The sequence below is a fragment of the Anolis sagrei genome, chromosome 3 (genome assembly GCF_037176765.1).
Source record: "Anolis sagrei isolate rAnoSag1 chromosome 3, rAnoSag1.mat, whole genome shotgun sequence".
Classification (NCBI taxonomy): Eukaryota; Metazoa; Chordata; class Lepidosauria; order Squamata; family Dactyloidae; genus Anolis; species Anolis sagrei.
The window spans coordinates 238,903,220-238,924,222 of NC_090023.1; the positions used below are offsets into that span (position 1 = coordinate 238,903,220).

Below are 21,003 nucleotides of genomic sequence, written 5' to 3' on the forward strand. Positions count from 1 at the left end.
ATGAGAAATGTTATCCAAAGAATGAAAAACACATGATTAATTTTAAACACAAAAGTAAATGTTTTATTTTATATTTTATTTTATATATTAAAATATTGCTTTAAATCAAATTGCTAAATTTTCCTTTGGCAAATCTCTGAAAAACATTTTTCAGGAAAAGCCTCTCCAGGAAAGTCTTTATAGATCAGGAGTTGACTTACAAATAAATAAATAAATAAATAAATAAATCAGCAGCTTCTTTGTTTTAGTGTTAATAATATAATAATATAAATAAATAAATCAGCAGCTTCTTTGTTTTAGTGTTAACTCAGTATGCTCTCAGCTATCTTTGTTAGGATCATACTTTATGTTTGGTTTTCTTAAGTGTAGTTTTTAGAAAATATGTTGGGAGTCTTTAGCCTAGTGCAATTGGTGGGGGCGAGGGACAGTGCCTTCTTAGTGGTAGCCCCCAAGCTGTGGAACACCCTCATCAGCCACATCAGGCAGGTCCCTTCTCTTCTGATTTTCAGAAAAAAATATTAAAGACCTGGCTCTGCACAAAAGCATTTAAGGAATAAGCTATTATGGATATCAACACAAGGAATGTGGAATAATGGTACTATGCACTTTATACGTTTTTAACATTGTTGCTCATCTTTGTATTTATTTGCTTGTTTGAATTGTTTAGTTGATGAAATATGTTTTTAATGACTGTGTTTTAAGCAGCATTGCCAGAGCTGTAAGCCACCTTGAGTCTCCCAATGGGATGAGAAATAAATAAATAAATAAATAATAGCCTATAACTACCAGATGTTTGGCATTCAATTTCCCACAATCTTTCAGTATTGACTATTCTGGGTAGTGGTAAATGGGACATGTGGATTAAAAATGCCAAGGGTTTCTAACTGTTCTTAAGTAATCTGGTGTAGACTGAGAAACTATGCTTCCATCATGCTCACTTTTTACACTTGTTCACGGCTAAAATTAATCCAAAAGATTTCTGACAAGTTGAAAAAGTACAACCATTAAGTGAACACAAATGTAGGTTGTTGAGCCAGGTAGATGACACAGACCAAAAAACAAAAGGCCGAGGAGAGAAAAAAGGCTGAGAAAGCTTCTGAAGGAAGTTCGAGTCCCCAGGATTCTATTTTCAATTCATTTATCAACAAAACCACTGCACCAAGCAGACAATTTTGCAATACTCCTTAGTGAGATTAAATTCTATGGAAGAACTGAATATGTATCTAAGTTTCTAACTGTGAAATCTATGAGACAACTGTGTAATTTTTGCTGGATTACACCCTTGAATTGGTTCAAAATAAACCAGCAAAAATAGACAGGTAACAAAATAGCAATCTGAGCAAAATAGATGTGGTTTCTGAACTATGCTGTGTTTGTGACTTTTTTGGGAGCCTGGTCATGTAATGGTTCCATCCATCCATTTCTGTGGAAAACATGACCTTTTCTATTGGGTAAAAGAAATAGGTTCACAAGCTTTTGATTTTCTAATTTTTAAAAGTTCCAAATGGAAATGTATTTGCTCCAACACTGCAACTTAGCTTTTTTTAGATTTTGAATACAGAAAGCAATTTTTGTGTCAAAAACCAATCTGTTTTACTTTTGATGACACATTCAAGAATAAAACATCTTTGAAATGGCTTTTTATTTATTTCTATGATCACTCTACTCCTAAATATTAGATAATTTAACACTATGGAAATGCAATTTCCTTAAAATTCTGGGTGTTCAAGTACACAAAAAGTAAAATCTATTCGAAATATCTATTAAAAAGTCAGATAAATATACATAAAAATAAAACAACTGGATTTCACCTGTCATTTCTTGTCTATCTACTGAACATTATAAATCATATATGAAAGAATTATTGAAGACCACTCCAAAGAAAAAGTCTTAGGCTCTTCAGCACAGCCTAAGGAACCTTTCTATGGACAGGAAATTGTGGTATTACAAAAGAGGCAAGAGGCTATGCTAGTGGCAATAGTATTGTTATCAGTGTTTACCATTTTGATAGCTTTTACTGAGGAGCCAGACCAAATTTGGGCATCACCAGAAGATTTCTTAGAGACAAAAGCAGTGGCACCATAGCAAGCACTTCTTAGTATAGCACCAAAGCGAGTATGATACCGTTTTTACTCATTTTAAAAAATTTTTAAAAAAAATTATGACGAGGTAATCCAAAGTGAAACAACTGATAGAGCCAGAATATGACACTACCAGATCAGACGACACTCAACAAGCTACTGGGAAACATCAGAATAGAAGAACTACCATTGGTACTGCGATTAATGACACAACATTACTCAAGTGGAAAGAACATTCATCAATTGAGGTGGTCAGAGGGGACAAGAAAGTCCAAAGCTGCACAATGTTACAGGGACATGGAATGTGAGACACATGAATCAGGGGAAGCTAGACATACCGTAGTAAAGCAAAAAATGGAATGTATAAACATTGCAATACTTGGGATGAGTGGTCTAAAGTCAACAAGAATGAGAAATGTTGAGTTAGATAATAACACAGGGTTTTATTCAGGAAAGAAATGGGATGGCTTGAATAGAGAGGAGGATATGTCACAAGCACTTAAAAGACAAAACTCATTTTGACCAAATCTTATCTATATGATTTGGGAAAATCCATAAATATAACCAAGTTATGATTCAATTACAGAGGCAGAAGAAGAAATTGAAAAATTCTGTGTTGGTATCTATGGGGAAATTGATCATACATCAGAATAGGGCTTCTTGTTAATCCAAGACAAGTGGAATTCAAAAGGAGGAAACACAGCAAAATCAAAGGTGAGGGGAAACTTGGCATAGGATCAAGGTATGAAGCAGAAGAGTGACTGACTGAATTTTGTGATGTCAACAGTTTGTTCAATGCAAACATATATTTCAAGCAACCCAAAAGGTGACTCTTTACATGGACATCACCTGGTGGTTGATATAGAAACCAAATAGACTATATAATTGGAAGTAGCTCTATTCTCTCTGAAAAAACAAAACCAAAAGCAGATTACAGCACAGATAGTGAAATGCTAATGTCAAAAATTAGAGTGAAGCTTAAAGCTAAACCAACCATAATTCCAAAATACAACCTGAAGAATATCCCAATAGAATTTAAAGATAATGTAAAAAGACTAGTTGTTAATGGAAGTTGGAAGAAGCATTTGCAATTGTCACAATGATGTCACAATTGTAAACATAAATACTAGACATACAGTTGTGAATATGTATGTCTAGCTCATGCATTTCTTGATTTTCAACAGAATGGCAGCCATAGTCTCGGCAGTCTTGTGCAGAATTTGATTGTCTTCCAGAGGTAGAGTCTTGGCAGTGGATTCAATATAATAATAATAATAATAATAATAATAATAATAATAATAATTTCTTACCCACATCTCCTTGTGGCTCAAGGTGAGTTATAAAAAAATGACTGTGAAGACTTATTCTGGATCCATGTGGTCTTTCACATTGAGGAAATAGATTTCCAGATGGAAGGCAGTCATGACAAGGGTTTGCTTGATGTGCCTCTTCAAAAAGAGGTCCTGTATTCGTGGCTCTTCAAAATCAAAATAACACTGTTGGTAACAGCTGATCTTATTACAATACTCGAGTGCCAGGACTTTCCGGTTCTTGGTGTTTATAACACATTTTTAAATATTAGAGTTAAAACCATCTTTTAATATCCATCAACATTCAATTTTCTGTTCTTAAGTTGATACTAAAATAACTGTTTTAGGAGACAGAGATTGGACATTTAGACAATGTGGCCAATTCAGCAAAGTTGATGAGGGAGAATAATCATTTCAATGCTAGTGGTCTTTGCTTCTACCACAACACTGACATTTATCCGTCTGTCCTCTCAAGAAATTTAGAAGATTTTTCAAAGGCAGCACTGATGAAATCAGCTATATGTTCTACTATTGGTTTTAGCATCTATAAAGGTCACTTACCTAGCTATAGATATTGACTTGACTTAACAGACACTGTATAAACTATCAAGGGATAAAAGGTTTATGATAGCTATATATTTCCAGATGTGTATGGCTTAAATACAAGAATTATTAATAAACAATTTTTAATTCCTTCTTAACTGGTGTAGGCACTATCCAATTTTTTACACTTAATGAAAGTGTACAGTCTGATGTATTTTCCCTGATTTTATATTAGGTCTTCTATAGTCATCTTGAAAAATGACCAAATCCTTTCACACTAGTATAGCACAGGGAACTAAAACCTTAACAAATTCATTCTTGCTCATAAGAATGAAAAAGAATTGCCTTTCACCTGTGAGACAGTGACATTTTCTGCCAGTATAGCCAAGAGTCTTTGCAAGTGTAAGAATGTGTTTTGTGCAAACTGGAAAAGGATGTACAAATAACATAGCTAAATCTTACTAGTTTTTGCTGTGCTACATGGACTCTTGCAAATAAGGAGTATGGTTTTGATCAATAAGGAGTATGATTTTGCTTTTTTGTGAGGGGATATGAGTTTTAAAGTTTTTGCTAACATCTGATTAGCAGCAAACTGTGAATGTAAATTTAATGGCTACATGGCCATTAAATGCTAATCAAGGTGAACAATTGCAACATTCACACCTACCTCAAACAGGCAGAAGTTCTTTCTCTCACCATGGACATTCCACAGACATATAAACCTCATGTGCCTAGTTTCCAACAGACCCCTCAACCTTTGAGGATGCCTGCAATAGACGTGGGTGAACCGTAAGAAGAGAATGCTTCTAGAACATGGCCACACAGCCTTGAAAACTCACAGCAACCCAACCCCAATAATACTTCTTACAAAACAGGGGTATGTTTTTTAAAAAAGCAAACACACCAAAAGTTTCTCTTAATTTAAGACTTCTTTATTTTTCCACAAGACTTAAAAATATGTGCATGTTAGCATTTCAGGTTTCTTGGTTTCAGCAATTTTTCAAGTCTAACCTTTAAATTACAAACAGTAGGCACAGCAGGAATTATTTAAAACTGATCCCTTAAAAAACAAAGGCAAGTCAAATACCTGATTTTTTTTGTAAAAAAAAAAAACACCAAAAAACAGCTTCAACTTTTTGATCTTCTGATACAAAATTCAAGTAGTTTTAAATAAGAATGGAAAATTTGGTTTCTTAGATGTGATGCAAAGTTTCCACAAAAAAAGAGGTGGGGCTTCAATTACCTGCCCAGAACTGGAACAAAACATTATTTCTGGAATAACTTAAGTCTAATCAAAAGTCACTTGATGTGCAGAAGAAACTTCCAACTAGACTATTTCTTCATTGAAAGGCATTTCAATGTACCTGAATAAACCACTTTCACTTTTTGTCAATGATGTGCATTTATCTGCAATGTACTTCTTACTTGGAACATCATGTGGCTATTAAATATGATAGTCAGCGTTTGCTCAAAATTTATATTGACGTCCACAATGTTCTGAAATGAATATTCATCTCACAAGCTTTAAGGACTGTCTGTGTCAAAATACTTTCTATCCCTTTATGAGAGAAAGGGAGAAAATTGAAACTTTTTTTACTTCACAACTCAAGGCTCAGAGCAGATGCTTCCAAGTGTTTGATCTCTCCCTGCCCCAATATTTGTGGCCCAAAGTAAAGCAGCTGTGTAGAAGCTTCTTTTGTCACCATCTTCTGGGAGATTATAAATAAGAGTTCATCATAGATTGCCAAACGGCCTCCTTTTTTTTGGATGTTCTGGGAAATAAAATTAAGGGTCAATAAATGATACAGCAATGTATCTTGTTCCTTTCAAAATGGGAAGTCCTTCATGTAAATGCGTAAGTCTTCCGGGATGCATGAAACTCCATCCTTTCCTGGGTGATTCAATTGAGCAGTTATACCGCAGAAACTTACATCCACCTCCCTGTAAGAGAATCAGATATAAAGTTGTAGCTTTGTGGAAACTGGAAGCAATTGAGTGTAATTCGGCTGTGGGATTCCCTCCCCAGGGATATTAGAGCAGCCCCCTCCCTCCTGATCTTCCGTAAGAGAGTGAAAATGTGGCACTTTGATCAAGCCTTTGGAGAACTTGTGCAATAGATAGATATAGATTTCTGTGCAAGGACTACTGGAACGGCCCAGCTTAAGATTATGGATAGTGTGGTTTAACAGTGGTGATGATGGTTTAAATGTTTTTAAATGTTTTGATATATTTTATAATTCTATTTTAAAATGATCATTTTAATTGTGTATTGTTTTTAATAGCATCAATTAACTGCCTATGTGTAAAACCGCCTTGAGTCCCCTCCGGAGTTGAGAAAGTTGGGGTAGAAATGTTGTAAATAAATAAATATTCTGAAAGTTACAATAACTGGCATCAAAATTACATTGGGAAACAAGCATGGTAATTTTCACCTGTAAGACATAATATTGACACTGTATTACATCTGAGGCTTTCTTTCATTAAATTAAAAAAGTGTTGTCTAAAATATGTGCTTCTACTGAGAAAAGAATGTTATACGATTTTTTTTACCCAGTACAGACTTCAAACTCTGATCTTGAGATAAAAAGTATAATTCCTCAGTCCTTCCCCAACTTCCCAAACATGTGGTTGAACAGTTAGCCAGCATGCAAGAAACGTTTTTTTTTTAACATAGGCTGGAACCAACCTTTAAAATCACCATTTTCTTGTTGTAGTCCAACTAATTTGAGAGGTTTAAAGAGTAAGATGAATTAACTGGAGGGGAATATGTTCCAAGTTTACCTGAAAATCTTCTTCTACTTTGTTCAAAGCAATGTTGATGGTAAATGTAGACGCGTCATGATGAGGCCTGAGGGAACGTTGTCTGTCAGGAGAGTATTTTACAACAAAATTGAGCAGGGCATGACCCTAAAAAAAATAATGGGACATTTCAAAAGAGAGAAAAAAATAGCTTATTCATAAAGTGAGCAATCTATAAAGTCTAAATCTAAAATAATGCTAGTATAATGGAAATGTCCCTGCTCACACTTGCAGAGATTCCACCACTGTCCAAGATGTATGCAAGCAACAATACATGCTATCTTTGTTGAGCAAACATTTCTGCAACAAAAACCAGAATATGTACAACCATTAAATGTCTTGTAAGAATGTTTTGTGTATCATCTCTTCCAGCTTCCTTAGTATCTCCTTCATATTTAACACATAATTCCTCACACTTTTTAAATATAGAGCCTGCATGTTTTTCCATATATACATGCTCCTTACATGGCTTGCTCAAATCCTAATCATTTAATTTTTAAGAGAAAAAGTTTTAACTTACCTTTGTATAATATCCAGCAAACACTTTTAATGTTACAGGTGCAATAAATTCTCTAATAAAATGTAGCCAAACATTTTCTAGCCCAACTTGCTTCATGTGAATGTCATCTGTTGGAACATTTTCATATCCCCCAGAAATGCGACTGTCCTGAGACAAGAGAGGATAGCTGCTATTTTATGTTGAAATACCTCAGGCATTTCATGAGACTGGCTCCTTTACATGATAATATGCTCAAAAGTCACAAACACTTCATAAGCAGCACACATTTGTGTAATCCTAACATTTCAATATTCCATTACCTTTCAACATCATCCTAGTTTACACAAACAATTGTGTAAGGAATTGAGAACACAAAATATTATTCCATTTACTCATATATATGTGTGTGTGTGTGTGTGTGTGTGTTACATTGATAATTTTTGCTTTAACAGTTGTTTAAAGACAATTTAGATAATCATATGCTTTTAAAGCTAGTGTTATACAGATTAACATTATTTTTTCAGATGTTAGAATATATGTAAATAATGAGAAATCTTGGATATAGAATTCAAGCTCCAACATAAAATTCATGTATGCTTCAGTTATACCTTATGCACAAAGCCTGAAGGGAATTTTGTGCATGAAACAAAGTTTGTGTACACTAAATCATCAAAGCAAAGGTGCCAGTATTTCCCCATATGGACAATTGTGGATTTGGGAGTATTTTGGATTTCAGAATTCTAGATAAGTGACATTCAAGCTGCAGTAGTTACAAAGGCTCATCCCCCCTTTATTTAAAGTATACTGTCAATCAATGCGACACATAATACAACTCAGTTGAAGCTCTTGTGTTTTGCTGTGTGAACATATGCCACAATCAGCTGGCACTTACAGGGAATGGCCACAGTACCATCCAGGAGCCCAACCCTCCATGAACCAAATGACCAAATCAGCAATATATACACTTTCTAATTATTATATAGACATAGAAATCATGCTTACATGGTGTTTTCCACCAGACCATTGTCCAAAATGTTCCATTTCCTCTACTATTTCATCACAGGCTGTTTCAGAAAATATAGGAAACCAAAATACATCTGGGCATGGCTACATACAGAAAATAGAAACATACACATTCTTACATCATAATGTTGTTCTCCATTCCGATTTCAACAAGGTTGTCACACTATTTGCAATTTCTATCTTGAATTTTAAACAGAACAGAACATATGGGATCCTTGCTCATAACTATTTCAACCAGATGCACTCCTTTTTTTTAATGTGATTTGTTGTCTTTTAGCTCATGGGTTTAATAAAAATGTCATGGTTTGGTTATTCTGTATAACAGCCTTGGCCAGCTGCAAAAGAGAATCCTTGTGAAATCTCTAATTATCTGAAAGGAGAAACTGTGTCAGTGGCTGCCTGGGTCAGTCAGTATTGAGCAGTATTCCTTTTAGATGCCCACAAGTGCCCACACCAGCATGTCACACCATCTTTCTGGAACTCTCATACTTAGGAAACATAACATTTTCTTTCCTCGTATTTTTTATCCCAGCAGTATATGCACTATGATACATGTTGAAGTAGCTGCCCAGGTGTCTAATGATTCAAGGATCTCTATAGTCTTACACAGTTGCTAAATCAAAAACTAGCTGATATTTATTTCTGTGCCCTGTTAACTTTGTCCACAAAAGAGAGAGAGGGTGAGGGGTGAAAAGGAGCACATAAATATGGGAACTGAATCTGTGCTAGACATGTGGCATTTTAGAGTCAAAACAAAGAGACATACTCCATTGATACTGGTAGGTTAACCAAATTTGGGGTAGGAAAGGTACAGAAGCACCCACACACATAATTGAGGTAGACATGAGAATGAAGTCCCTTCTTCATGTTTCATTACTTAAGTTGGATGCTAAATTTGATAACATGTAGGGGCACTTCGTAACAAGATTAGCACCCCCATTTAATTTAATATTTTTAAGTAGTAGAAAGAAGTGTTTAGTACTACTTAAATGGTTGATTTCAAAATATTACATGATAATTAAAAGATTAAGCAAAAATATTAAATAGATGTATGCAGATCTGTGCTAAATTCACCCATCCTTCAAAAATAATACCCATTACACAATTACACCTGTTTACATTAAAGTTATACAGGCAGTAGTGGCGCAGTGGGTTAAACCCCTGTGCCGGCAGGACTGAAGACTGACAGGTCGCAGGTTCGAATCCGAGGAGAGGTAGATGAGCTCCCTCTATCAGCTCCAGCTCCTCATGCGGGGACATGAGAGAAGCCTCCCACAAGGATGATAAAAACATCAAATCATCCAGGCGTCCCCTGGGCAACATCCTTGCAGACGGCCAATTCTCTCACACCAGGAGTCACTCCTGACACACACAAAAAAAGTTCCTGACTTACAAAACAAAACCCCATAGTTCTAAACAGGGACGAGACAACAGGAAGAGAGAGAGAAATCTACCCCTAGGAAGGGAAATTCACTCCTGAAAGAGACATCATGGGGAAACAGTGTCTCCAATGAAACTTTATCACCAATCCTTGTTTCACAACAAGCCAATTTTTTCAAAATCCAATTGAGGTGCAATATTCTGAACAGGAGCACAGACAACAACAAAAAATATGACAGAGGCATTAACCCTTCCCTATGCAATGCAAAGATAGATAGACAGGTAGATAGATAGATGAATGGTTACACTTTAAAAATGTATCTTTTCTGACTTACATATAAATTCAACTTAAGAACAAACCTACAGACCCTATCTTGTTCATAACTTGGGGACTGCCTGTAGCTGCATAAACTATGGCACAGTTTTGTCTTCAGAAACGTTTTGACTAATTCTGGATTGAGAGAAGGTTAAACTACACAGGTAAAATACAATAAAGCAATGATCAGATGACAATATCTGATGGATTATAAAAAAGGTGGGTGAATGAAACATAAATCCCCAATATAGAAGTCTTGCTAATCTCATGTGGACTCCCTTTACAAGGGAATAAGATGGTATAAATGAAGACACTTGCATTATTATAACACACTTTTATGGCCCTGTAGGAATCACAGTTTTGTTCCAAGCATATAATGCCCAACCCCCAACTCCAACTCACCTTGTAAATAGCACCCCAATACAACAATTTCTGGTTAGTGGACAGTGAGGAATGAACAGAGAAATCAGGACTATTCTAGCTGGACAGGCTACAAAGATATTATCTGTAGAAAGATTACTATCATAGAATGTCCAGTTATGCACAGGTACATCTTCAGTCAACCCACTGCTTTCCAAAAACATGGCAATGGCTCTGTTGGGAGTGGGAAAGGCATCACTGCTTAAAAGTGAATTGGAGAGATGTAGGCAATGATACACATGCATCTCCCAATGCAGGATCCTTGATCGCATTTTGAAAATTACGTTTTGAAATCTCTGTGAAGCAGCTCTAGTACCTACCTGTTCCACTATCTTTTCCGTGAAGATTTTTGAATAGTTGGGGTGTATGTAGACTTCCTTCCAGTCCTAGAAATAATTATTTAAAGAAAAATAGGTTGTTATAACTGTTTTAAAAATGCAGATAATTGTTTGGAACACAGAAATTCCATTAAACCAAACAAGGTATCTATGAAATAACAATTAAGGCTTGAAAAAATACACTGCTAGATATTTATATTTAACTAGCATTATGTTATCCATTTCAATATGAAAGGAAGGGTGCTTTTAGAAATATGAAAATAATTCTACTGCATAATCAGATACATACCACAGGATTCTCAAAGATCTGCCAAAGGTCATTGTTGTAGTGGGATATATTGTAGTTGGCAGTTGATAAAAGTCTCCCAAATTCATGTCTGTTAGTAATGTACATGAAGACACCCTACCACCAGACAAAAACATCCTTATGTTAGTAATGATTTTTTAGGAAAAAAAACAAATAAGCAATGGAGTTGAATCAAGAAATAGTAACATTCTGAATTAACTAAAACAGGATATGAGTTAGTAATAGCTTAAGCTAATTTCCATTTATTTTTTCACTGACCTACATAACTTAGTTTTGATTTAGCACTGTGTTGTTCAGTTCTAGTCATTCAAAATTCATTATCATGATTCTCTCTCCATCAACTTATTCCTCAAATCAACACCAACCTCTAGGAAATATGTTTCCCTTTATCTAAAATTCCATCTCAATAAACTGCAAACACCAGGATTCCATAGATTATGGATATGCAAGTTAAATGGAAAGGTTTGACTCTATATCAGAGTTCTACACTGAATTATGCCTTTAACACCTATCAATTGATAATGAACATCAATCACGACTCATCCACAGTAGAATCAATTTAAAACCTAAACATCTAATAAATAACAATTTGATAGATGAGAATGGTAGAAGAAAAGGAAGTCAGCATTAAAAAAAACTATGGACTTTTTACATCTTCGTTCTTATGAGATGTTTTGATAAGTTGACCTGCAATGAAAATGTTTGCCTCAAAATGGTTAGTTTGATGAGAAGGATGAAATTTTGAGATACATTTTGGTCATGTCCCAGTTGTATGACTTTTCATGATATCTTAATTAAAGGTGTTTCATGATATCTGGAAGTGGGAGATGGTGGAGAGCCTGCAATAGTTTTCTGGATGACTGAAAGCCACTTGCAATCCAAATATCACCCATTCCAGACCTCATGTAGATACCTTCTAGTTCAGTGGTGTCAAACTTCTGGCCCTCTCAGAATTCCTGGTCATTGAACAGGCTGGCTAGGGATTTGGGATTTGTAAACCCAAACATCTCTTTTCAAATCATAGAGTTGGAAGAGAACACATGGCTCATACAGTCCAACCCCCTGCCATGCAGGAAAAGTACCATCAAAGTACCCCTGACCAGGCCCGTAGCCAGGATTTTGATTCGGGGGGAGGGGGGCTGAGTTTGATTCGGGGATGGGGGGCTGAGTCTGAGAGAAAGAGGGTCTACCCTAGCAAACCTTTCGTATCATTATCCCAATATCCCCATGCATATGGAATATATTGAGCATAGTGATCAGATCATGATATGAATAAACATAACAGTTGAAATAATGTACCAGTAAGGCCTTTCGGGGGGGGGCTGAAGCCCCTCAAGCCCCCCCCCCCCCAGCTACATGCCTGCCCCTGACAGATGGCCATCCAGCCTCTGTTGAGAAGCCTCCAAGGAAGGAGCTTCCACCACACTCCGGGACAGAGAATTTTACTCTTGAACAGCTCTTACAGTCAGGAAGTTCTTCCTAATGTTCAAATGGAATTTCCTTTCCTGTAATTTGAATCCATTGCTTTGAGTCCTAGACTCCAGGGCAGCAGAAAAAAAGCCTGCTCCCTCTTCTTTACAACATCTCAAATATTTATGCATGGCTCACAGGCCTCCTCTCAACCTTCTCTTCTGCAGGACACAATATTCTAGGTGAGATCTGACCAAAGCAGAATAGAGGGGCACCATGACTTTCCTTGACCCTTTTGATGCAGCCCAAAAGCCCATTGGCTTTTTTTAACTGCTGCATCACACTGTTGGCTCATTTTCAACTTTTTGTCCACTAAGACTCCAAAATCTTTTCCATGTGGATTGCTGTTGAACCAGGCATCACCCATTCTGTATCTTTGCATTTCATTTTTTTCTGCCTAAGTGAAGTATCCCTACATTTCTCCTTGTTGAAATTCTTTTTGTTAGTTTTGGCCCAGGTCTCTAAACTGTTGTGGTCATTTTGAATTCGGATCCTTTCTTATTTTCTTTCTTTCGTATTAGGTATCCCTCCCAACTTGGTGTCATCTGCAAAATTGATAAGCATGCCCTCTAAACTCTAATCTAAAAAAATTAATAAAGATGTTCGCCTAGGACAGAACCCTGAGGCACCCCACTAGTCACTTCTTTCCAAGATGAAGATGAACCATTGGTGAGCACCCTTTTGTTTTGGTCACTTAACCAATTTCAAATCCACTTAACTAACAGTAATATATAATACTAATAATACTAATAAGTAGTATTATCTAGCCCACATTTTACTATTTTGTAAAGATCACAGGGGAGCTTGTCAAAGGCCTTACTGAAAAACAAGATATGCTATATCCACATTCCCTGCTGTGGATGCAGCACCTGAAAGGCCACATGTGTTGACACCTCTGCTCTATTCTAAACACACCAGTAAAATCAATAGAATCCAAAAAAGCTATAATCTATTTTGTATCAGTGGTATACCTGGCAAAGAGGCAGGAGGGATTCATTTATGGTTTTAAAATATCACCCAACTTTCTAACATGCAATTATGATGACTGCAATTTTGAAGCTATTTGACAATAAGTATCTCTTCCATGTTGAAGTGCGTTCTTACTACTAAATACACTAAACATGTTCTCAATCAATAGCTCATATTTTAAAAAATACTGAAAGTTGCATTATTGAAGCATTGTCAACAGTTGTTAAATTGTGGGTTGTGTAATTATTTCTTCCTTAGTAGAAATACACCACACCACTAACCAGTTTTATGCGCCATTACTTCTAATGGAATTGCGTTAACATAGAACTGGGGATGAAAGTGGTAAAACATGCTTCTGATAGTGGGTGTATTTCAAAGTATGTCACAGTAGTTCAGGGACATACATTCCTCATGTGGGATGAAGGGGAACCACCAAATGTTATATTTCTCTAAAGCATGAGAAAGTATGAGTATTCATCAAAATGAGATACTAAAAATTATGGGAGCAACATACAGCCCTTACTGAGCAATTGTTCTCGATTCTAAGGGTGAACAGTTTTAGCATCATTTAATCTGATTCTACACACAGAGCCCATTCAATTGTATTTAACCAAACTATTTTGTTATTGATTTTGAGAGCAGGAAAGAAAGATCACATATTCTGTGCCTTCAAGTTGCCTTGATATCATAGAGTATTTTTAGGCAAGGGATACACAGATGGTTTTGCTAGTTCATTTTGCCCAAAATATAGTCTATAGTTCTATATTTTTATGAAGTAGCAAAAAAGCAAATTTCTGCAAAAGCTGTATATACCTAACTGCTCAACAAATTACTATATTACTAAACGAATAGGGAAAAACAGAGATAATCTTTCCCTATGACACCTCTACTGAACTGTACTTTAAGTGCTCTTAGTTACATTACTATACTATACTCTACAAGGGGCTGCCTTTCAAATGTTTTTGGAAAATATCACTAGTACAAATACAGTGCACAGGCTGTTATCAGGCGCACCTTTTGGAATTCATATAACACTGGTTTTACAAGAATTGCGTTGTCATCTGATTTGCCTCCAAGCTCAAAAGCTGTGCTGGTCTTGACATATAAAGAACCAAATGGCCAGGATATCTGACCCACAAGAGCTTATCTGAATGGTTGATCCTTAGGAGGCCCTATGCATTTCCATTATGCTGTGTAGTTCAGCTGGTTGGTACACGTGGCAGAGCTTTCTCTGTAGCAGCATCCCAGCTGTTGAATTCCTTCGAAGGGAGACCTATTTTGCTTCTCCTTCAGTTCTTATAATTAGGTATGGATGCTCTGGCTGCATTTAACCATTTTATTTGTCTTTTTTATTGTCTGTGACTTTAGAACAGTGGTCCCCAGGTGTTTTGACCTTAAACTTCCAGAAATCCTAGCTAGTTTGCCAGCAGTTAGGATTTCTGGGAGTTGAAAGCCAAAACATCTGGGGACCCACAGGTTGAGAACTACTGCTTTAGAATTATTTTTAAAGAAGGGGTTTAGTTTGTTTATAATAGCTTTAAACATGGATCCTGGTGGGTTGAGAGGCAATGAACAAATGCCTTAAATAAATAAATTAAAATAGCAACAAATGAATAAAAAGTGAAAACCTTTGGGGGTCTGAGCATATGGAATGTCTCCGCAGAAGGGGAGTCTTTTTCCCTTTGTAAGGTCTAAAATGAAGGAGGAGAAGCACCACATCAGTTGAACTTACATTGTTCTTTTTTCTTTTCTTTTTTTGCATTGTTAGAGCTGAATTAGGCTCTCACTGCCATGTTAGATACAGAACATCCTTTATTGAAAAGCGGATATTCCAAAGGAATCTTTAGAAACAGCATGCAGCTCCAAGCAAAGCTCATCATATGTGGGTTAAAAAAGCAGGCTCAATCAGCTCCTTATTGGCTGAAGTAATGAGCACACTCACAAGCTCATACCAGGTTGTTTCACAGCATGAAAAAAAGGGGAGAAAGAGGCTCCCCCCACATGAGCCACCAAGTCAGATTAGTTGAACATGAACACACAGTAGCCAGGAAGGCTGAGAACAAGACAACGGTGATTGGGCTATTCTGCAGAAGGAGTACAAACAAAGGGAAATCATGCCTTGTTAACGGAAAGAATAAACTTTAATACTTGCCAACTTTTCTTGTTCAATTCAGCAAAAATATTTTTTCAATGCTATATTGCCTGGATATAGCTGTCATATGTTTCTGCTCTGGAACTAATGTAAATATCAGTACAAATACAGATTTACACTTGTATTGCAGTGATATTCATACACGTTCTCATATCTAATAGCCATTAAATGCTGCTAAGGACAAGCAGCATGTTTAAGCAAGACTTAATCTGCCTTGAAATTTTATGATATATCATCTGTGACTTACAAAGAAGACAATTCTAAAATGCAACAGTGTGACATCAGTATTATTGTGTTTCTCATATAAATACCCTATATTTGCTTTCATTAACCCAAAGAAACATTTTTTTAAAAAAACAGTGTACATTATAATTCTAATTACAATTAAAAAATAGATATAATAAGTTAAAATTTAAAAAGCAATTTTGCATTCGAAATTAGGCAGCACATAATACTGATGATGGTTGTGTACATTCATGTAAACGAAACTGTGAATTAAGTAAATTGCTGCCAAAGTAACTTTGGGAAAAGGCTTTTAAAAATCACAAAATCATTGTCAATCAGAAAAAAAATTGGCTAGTACTTTTGATATTAAAGAAAGAGCTAAAATCAAAGTGTAGCAGGACATTTTCAAAGCGACATGCATCTTACCATTTCCCTGGCGTTCCTGCAAAGAGCCATGTCAGTATCCAATCTTTCACGTGCAAAATAGTTTCTCTCTTTCATCTCAGATCTGAGAGTCTGTCCTTTGATCAAGTATATGTTAGCCACAAAAGGAACATTCCATAAACCTCTGTGAAAGAAATGGATATAACTGTCATATTCAAATAAGTAGGCAGAAGATGAGCAAGTTTTGAGTGAGGCATTTGGCAACACATAGTCTGCCACTCCTCCCTTTATTAATATGAGGGACTAAATCAGTTAGTCTTGCATTCACTACAGCATGTTGCTTCATTTTATTTATGAAACCCTATTGATTTTGGAAAAAAGTCAAGATATTAAGCTAGACTGCAGTACAATGTGAACTCATAATGAGAAATAACACTGTATAGGGGGATCTAATACACATTGTTGTAATTCACTAGAATGATGTATCTGTGGACCTTCCACAAATATACAAACTCAATTTATTTATTTTCCAAAAGACCTCACAAGCTCTGAGGATGCCTACCACTAAAAGGCAAAAGTCGAGAGAGAATGCGTCTAGAACATGGCCATACAGACCGAAAAACCTACAACAACCCAATTATATATCCTGTCAGAGATATAGCTACAGAATCATATAATTATGAATCATAGCCTTTGATGCAGAATCTCAGCCAAGACCTGTCACAATTATGAAGATATCTCTACCCAACAGCAAAAAGAAAAAGGAGAAGGAGGATGATGAGTATGAGGAGGATGAAGAGGAGAAATAATGTGGAAACTTTTCTGAGAATCAACATTGATCACAATACTTGATGCTCTTTGCTAAAAGAGAAAGCCAAAATAAAAACATATAGGGACAGAAGCGAAACCTGATGAGATAAGGTATGCTGAAGAAATTAAATATTGACAATGACAAATTGCTAATTGTTTTTTAAAGTTCCTGAGCATGTAGTCTAGATCAATGCTTTTCTTCTGAGGTTTGGTGAGAATCTGGGGGGGGGGGGGGGGAGGGTTAGTAGAAAAATTTCTAACTTCTAATTTCATTAAAATGTGTAGTTTTCCCCCCTCCTCACTCTCTCTCTCTTTTTGAAGGGAAACAGGACTACTGAGCTGAAGATCAACACAGCCTTTTACCCAAACATAGGTTAAAATTCTAGATCCCCATACCCAAAGATTATTCTCATTTCAGTTGAAGTTTGAAAACCTTTAGTGAAAAAGAAAAGAAAGACATTTTGACATATGGGTAACATATGTCTAGAAGACAATACAGCTCTACTGTCTGAACATCTGTTATTCATAGAGCTGGATCCAGTTTTAGTCTAAAGTAAAATAGAATTCCCATTTGAGAATCACATTGGCGTTGATTGAAAAGTTTCATTAATTTCAGTGTGTCTGTCTACTCAAGTTGAACAACACTGGATTTAGCCTATATTCAGTGGTCAAAAGGCAGGGGTGGGGTTAGATTGCTAGCTAAATACTAGGCCTGGGTAACAACGGAAAAATTTGTTTCTAAAATCAATTCGTTTTTTGGGGTTTTTTGCGTTTCGTTATTTAAAATAATTACAAAATTTTCCTTTAAAAAAGTTTGGTATTTACGAAATTTCGTAAATGTGAAAAAAATTACAAAACATTAACTAATCGATTTCCGAAACAATAACGAATCGATTCGTTAATGGCGGACGCGACCGCGAAATACGCTAAAAAACCTCCAAAAACTTCTGAAGCTTCCCTCTCCCTCTGTTGTTGACTGTTGGTGTGATATTATAATTTTTTTCACTAATTAAACAAAAAACAACCATAAAACTTGCCCCAGACATGCGGAAATAATAACGAAACGACCTCAAAACAATAACGAAATGAATACAATAACGAAATACGAAGCATTTACAAAACTATTTAAAAATTCGTTTTTTAAAAAAATTGCTCCAGAATGGTTCGTTATCGTTTTGTAATTGAAAAAAATAACGAATTATTAACGAATTACGAATTAACGAAACAAAACCGCCCAGCCCTACTAAATACATATCCACATGTGGAAGAACTAAGCAACAGGAGGTCAACTTACACTCTGCTTCCTTGGACAATATCTATATAATCTTCAGATCGAGCATAATATCCATCAGCACTTAGTGCACCCCAAAAATTGGACCAGAGCTTTCCATGACGCATTACAAGAGGAGCAATCATCTTTCTGTTTAAAAAAAAATGTTAGATTGGATGTTAGCAACTACTAATTCTTGATACAGAAAGGAAATATAAGGCTAAAGTTTTTTTAAAAAAAAATTCTATATTTGGGAGATAGAAGAGAAAGACAAGGAAAAAATAACACCGGTGTCACAAAAGGTATCTTTATATTTTCCCACTCATCATCACTGCCTTGTGAGATGCTTAGAAAAGAATGGAAATTTCTCAATTTATACTGGTTTTGCTTATAGACACTTATAACCACAGCCTGAAGTATGCAATAAAGAAAGACTCAGAATGCAGCAACTGCAAGGGCCATATAGGTCAGTGGAAAAGTACAAGATCTTAGACTGTCTGGCATTTCCACTTAAAAGTTTCTGCTGAAATGACTGGGAAAAACTTGACAGGATCTTGGAGAGCTGCTGGTAATCTGAGCCAACAGTATTGGACAAAATGGATTTATGGCATGCTAAATACTCAATAAACTTGTGGGCTTGGAGGCGATATAGAAATATTTCCAATAAGTAAGCATATATATATAGAGTAAGTCCAATGACAGAGTATTATACATTTACCAGAAACACGAAAGATGATAAGATGGTCCAGGCATCACATCAAAGAGTATATTAATATTTACCTTCTTAAAGATAATCTTCTACTGGGACTCAAATTAAATATTTCCCCCCACCCCTTCAGTTCTGTGTGCCAGCTCAAAACAGTGTTGGGGGGTTTTCCAGGCTTACAGAACCACTTTGTGAGAGGAGGTACAATAGAGAAAAAGAACTGCCCTCTCTTGGTTTTAGCAAATTCCAGTGTTCTACATATAGAAGTCTACTTCTGGATACTGTTCATATATATATATTTCTTTAACAACAAAGCTATTTCAAGGAATTACTAAGAATATTGACAGAGACATAGAAACAAATACAACATCCTTTTCTTCACCCACTTTAAACATACCTATTTTGTTCTATGAGGATTTTTAATGTATCTGGGTTTGTTAAAACAACATCTGCATCTATGCTGAAATAATAATCGCATTCTTTATTCTGTCGACAGATTTCCCTTGAAAAAGAAAAAAGTCATTACCACATGTCCACTTACATACAGTGTTTTTTGTTAGCTTCAAACAGATGGTTGTATTGACATACAGATCATTTGAGTTTCAAGAATTATCTTTGATTACTTAAATTGGCAACTCAAATATCAAATTAAGCAGCTAATGTAAAGACAGGAGACTGCTGAGAGTTTCTACCACAGCAGTATATTTTTGCTTTTGATAATATATTTCTTCTTTTTATAGTTTTTATAGTTTTGTCTGTTTTGAAAACAGCTTTCAGTTGTTTGAGGAAATAGATACTATTTAAATAAATAAAATAAATTTTAAATTCATTGTATAGTAACTTAAGTAACCTTAAGCCTGTTCAATACAGCTTGTGTCCTGCAAACAGATATATGTTTCTGCATACTATTGTAAAAGCCACCTTCATCAATGTCTCCATCAATGTAAAAAGACTTGAAACAATGATTTATCATTATTTTTGAGCTGGAAAGCTATATCAGGAAAAGAGAGAGTGATAAATCCAAGATCATCTGAGAGTATTTATGAATGGTGACTAGATCCCAAATCTCTCAAGTCCCAGACCAACATTTTAGCTGTTTCATCACATTCTATGTATCACAATCGCTCTTCATGCAGCCATAAAATAATTATAAGAAGTAAACTGAGATGTCTTTTAGTCTAAATAACAAAATATTATCTTTTACTGTCTGCTGAACTACTTTGATTACTGAACATAACGCATTATGGAAATGACATGGTTCCACAATCTGATTAGGAAAGCTATTACACATTATTATAGCCCCATAATGAGACAAGAAAACATATGTATGTTTCTGACCTAACATATATTCTAAATTATACAGAGAGAAATTATTTTTCTGTGTTTGTGAAAGAGGAATATGATAGTCACCCATGAACCTAGGAAATGCCTAGAGGACACATTTGTCAGATGTGGGTAAATGAAACCATAGGTAACAATACTATGACTACTGGGGCAATATTCTATTTTTCATTTGGATTACTGCAATACTTTCTATTCTGAATACACTATAATAAAGCACTTCTAGAGTTCCAAATGAAGTCTTCAAAGGTTTGAAGACTCAAGATTGTTCAAAGTTCTCACAAACAAACCAAGGGTCTCACAAATGTCCATTGTCTCCACATCTCCCATCTTGGACACATGGAAGGCTGCAATAGATGATCCCAGAATTCTGCCAAAACATCTTTATAGAAGAAGCTTTGATAAAATATCTATGATACCTCAGAAAGTAGGCTGTGATTGCAAATAGTACTTTTTCTGGAGGATCTAGAATGATCTTACCAGAGAAATACAGCTTTTGCATATTTAATTGGTATTTTAGTGTAAGTCAAGACAGATTATTCTGAACTTTTAATGGATGATTTATTTCATTCCTGCTGTTCTGCTATTTGTATTGCTGTTCCACCTGCTACTTTTATTGTTTTTATTGTTACTTCATTATTCCAATTTTTATTGTTTTCT

At 35.6% G+C, this 21,003-nt stretch overlaps 1 protein-coding gene across 2 annotated transcripts in view; it reads right to left on the bottom strand.

The window, feature by feature from the left end:
• Positions 1-4,844: 4,844 nt before the first annotated feature.
• The window catches only part of PLOD2 (procollagen-lysine,2-oxoglutarate 5-dioxygenase 2), a 76,184-nt gene continuing 60,025 nt past the window's right edge, over positions 4,845-21,003 (bottom strand). The window contains exons 11-20 of one of the 2 annotated variants that reach the window (XM_060767769.2): positions 19,400-19,504; positions 18,321-18,446; positions 16,259-16,400; positions 15,084-15,146; positions 10,999-11,112; positions 10,692-10,757; positions 8,235-8,339; positions 7,254-7,400; positions 6,716-6,841; positions 4,845-5,875 (exon numbers count right to left, since the gene is read on the bottom strand). In XM_060767769.2, coding sequence (XP_060623752.2) covers positions 5,720-5,875; positions 6,716-6,841; positions 7,254-7,400; positions 8,235-8,339; positions 10,692-10,757; positions 10,999-11,112; positions 15,084-15,146; positions 16,259-16,400; positions 18,321-18,446; positions 19,400-19,504 — 1,150 coding nt within the window. In that variant the 3' untranslated portion in view covers positions 4,845-5,719. The remainder of the gene's footprint in view (positions 5,876-6,715; positions 6,842-7,253; positions 7,401-8,234; positions 8,340-10,691; positions 10,758-10,998; positions 11,113-15,083; positions 15,147-16,258; positions 16,401-18,320; positions 18,447-19,399; positions 19,505-21,003) is intronic. The other variant, XM_060767770.2, reaches the window with a different exon arrangement.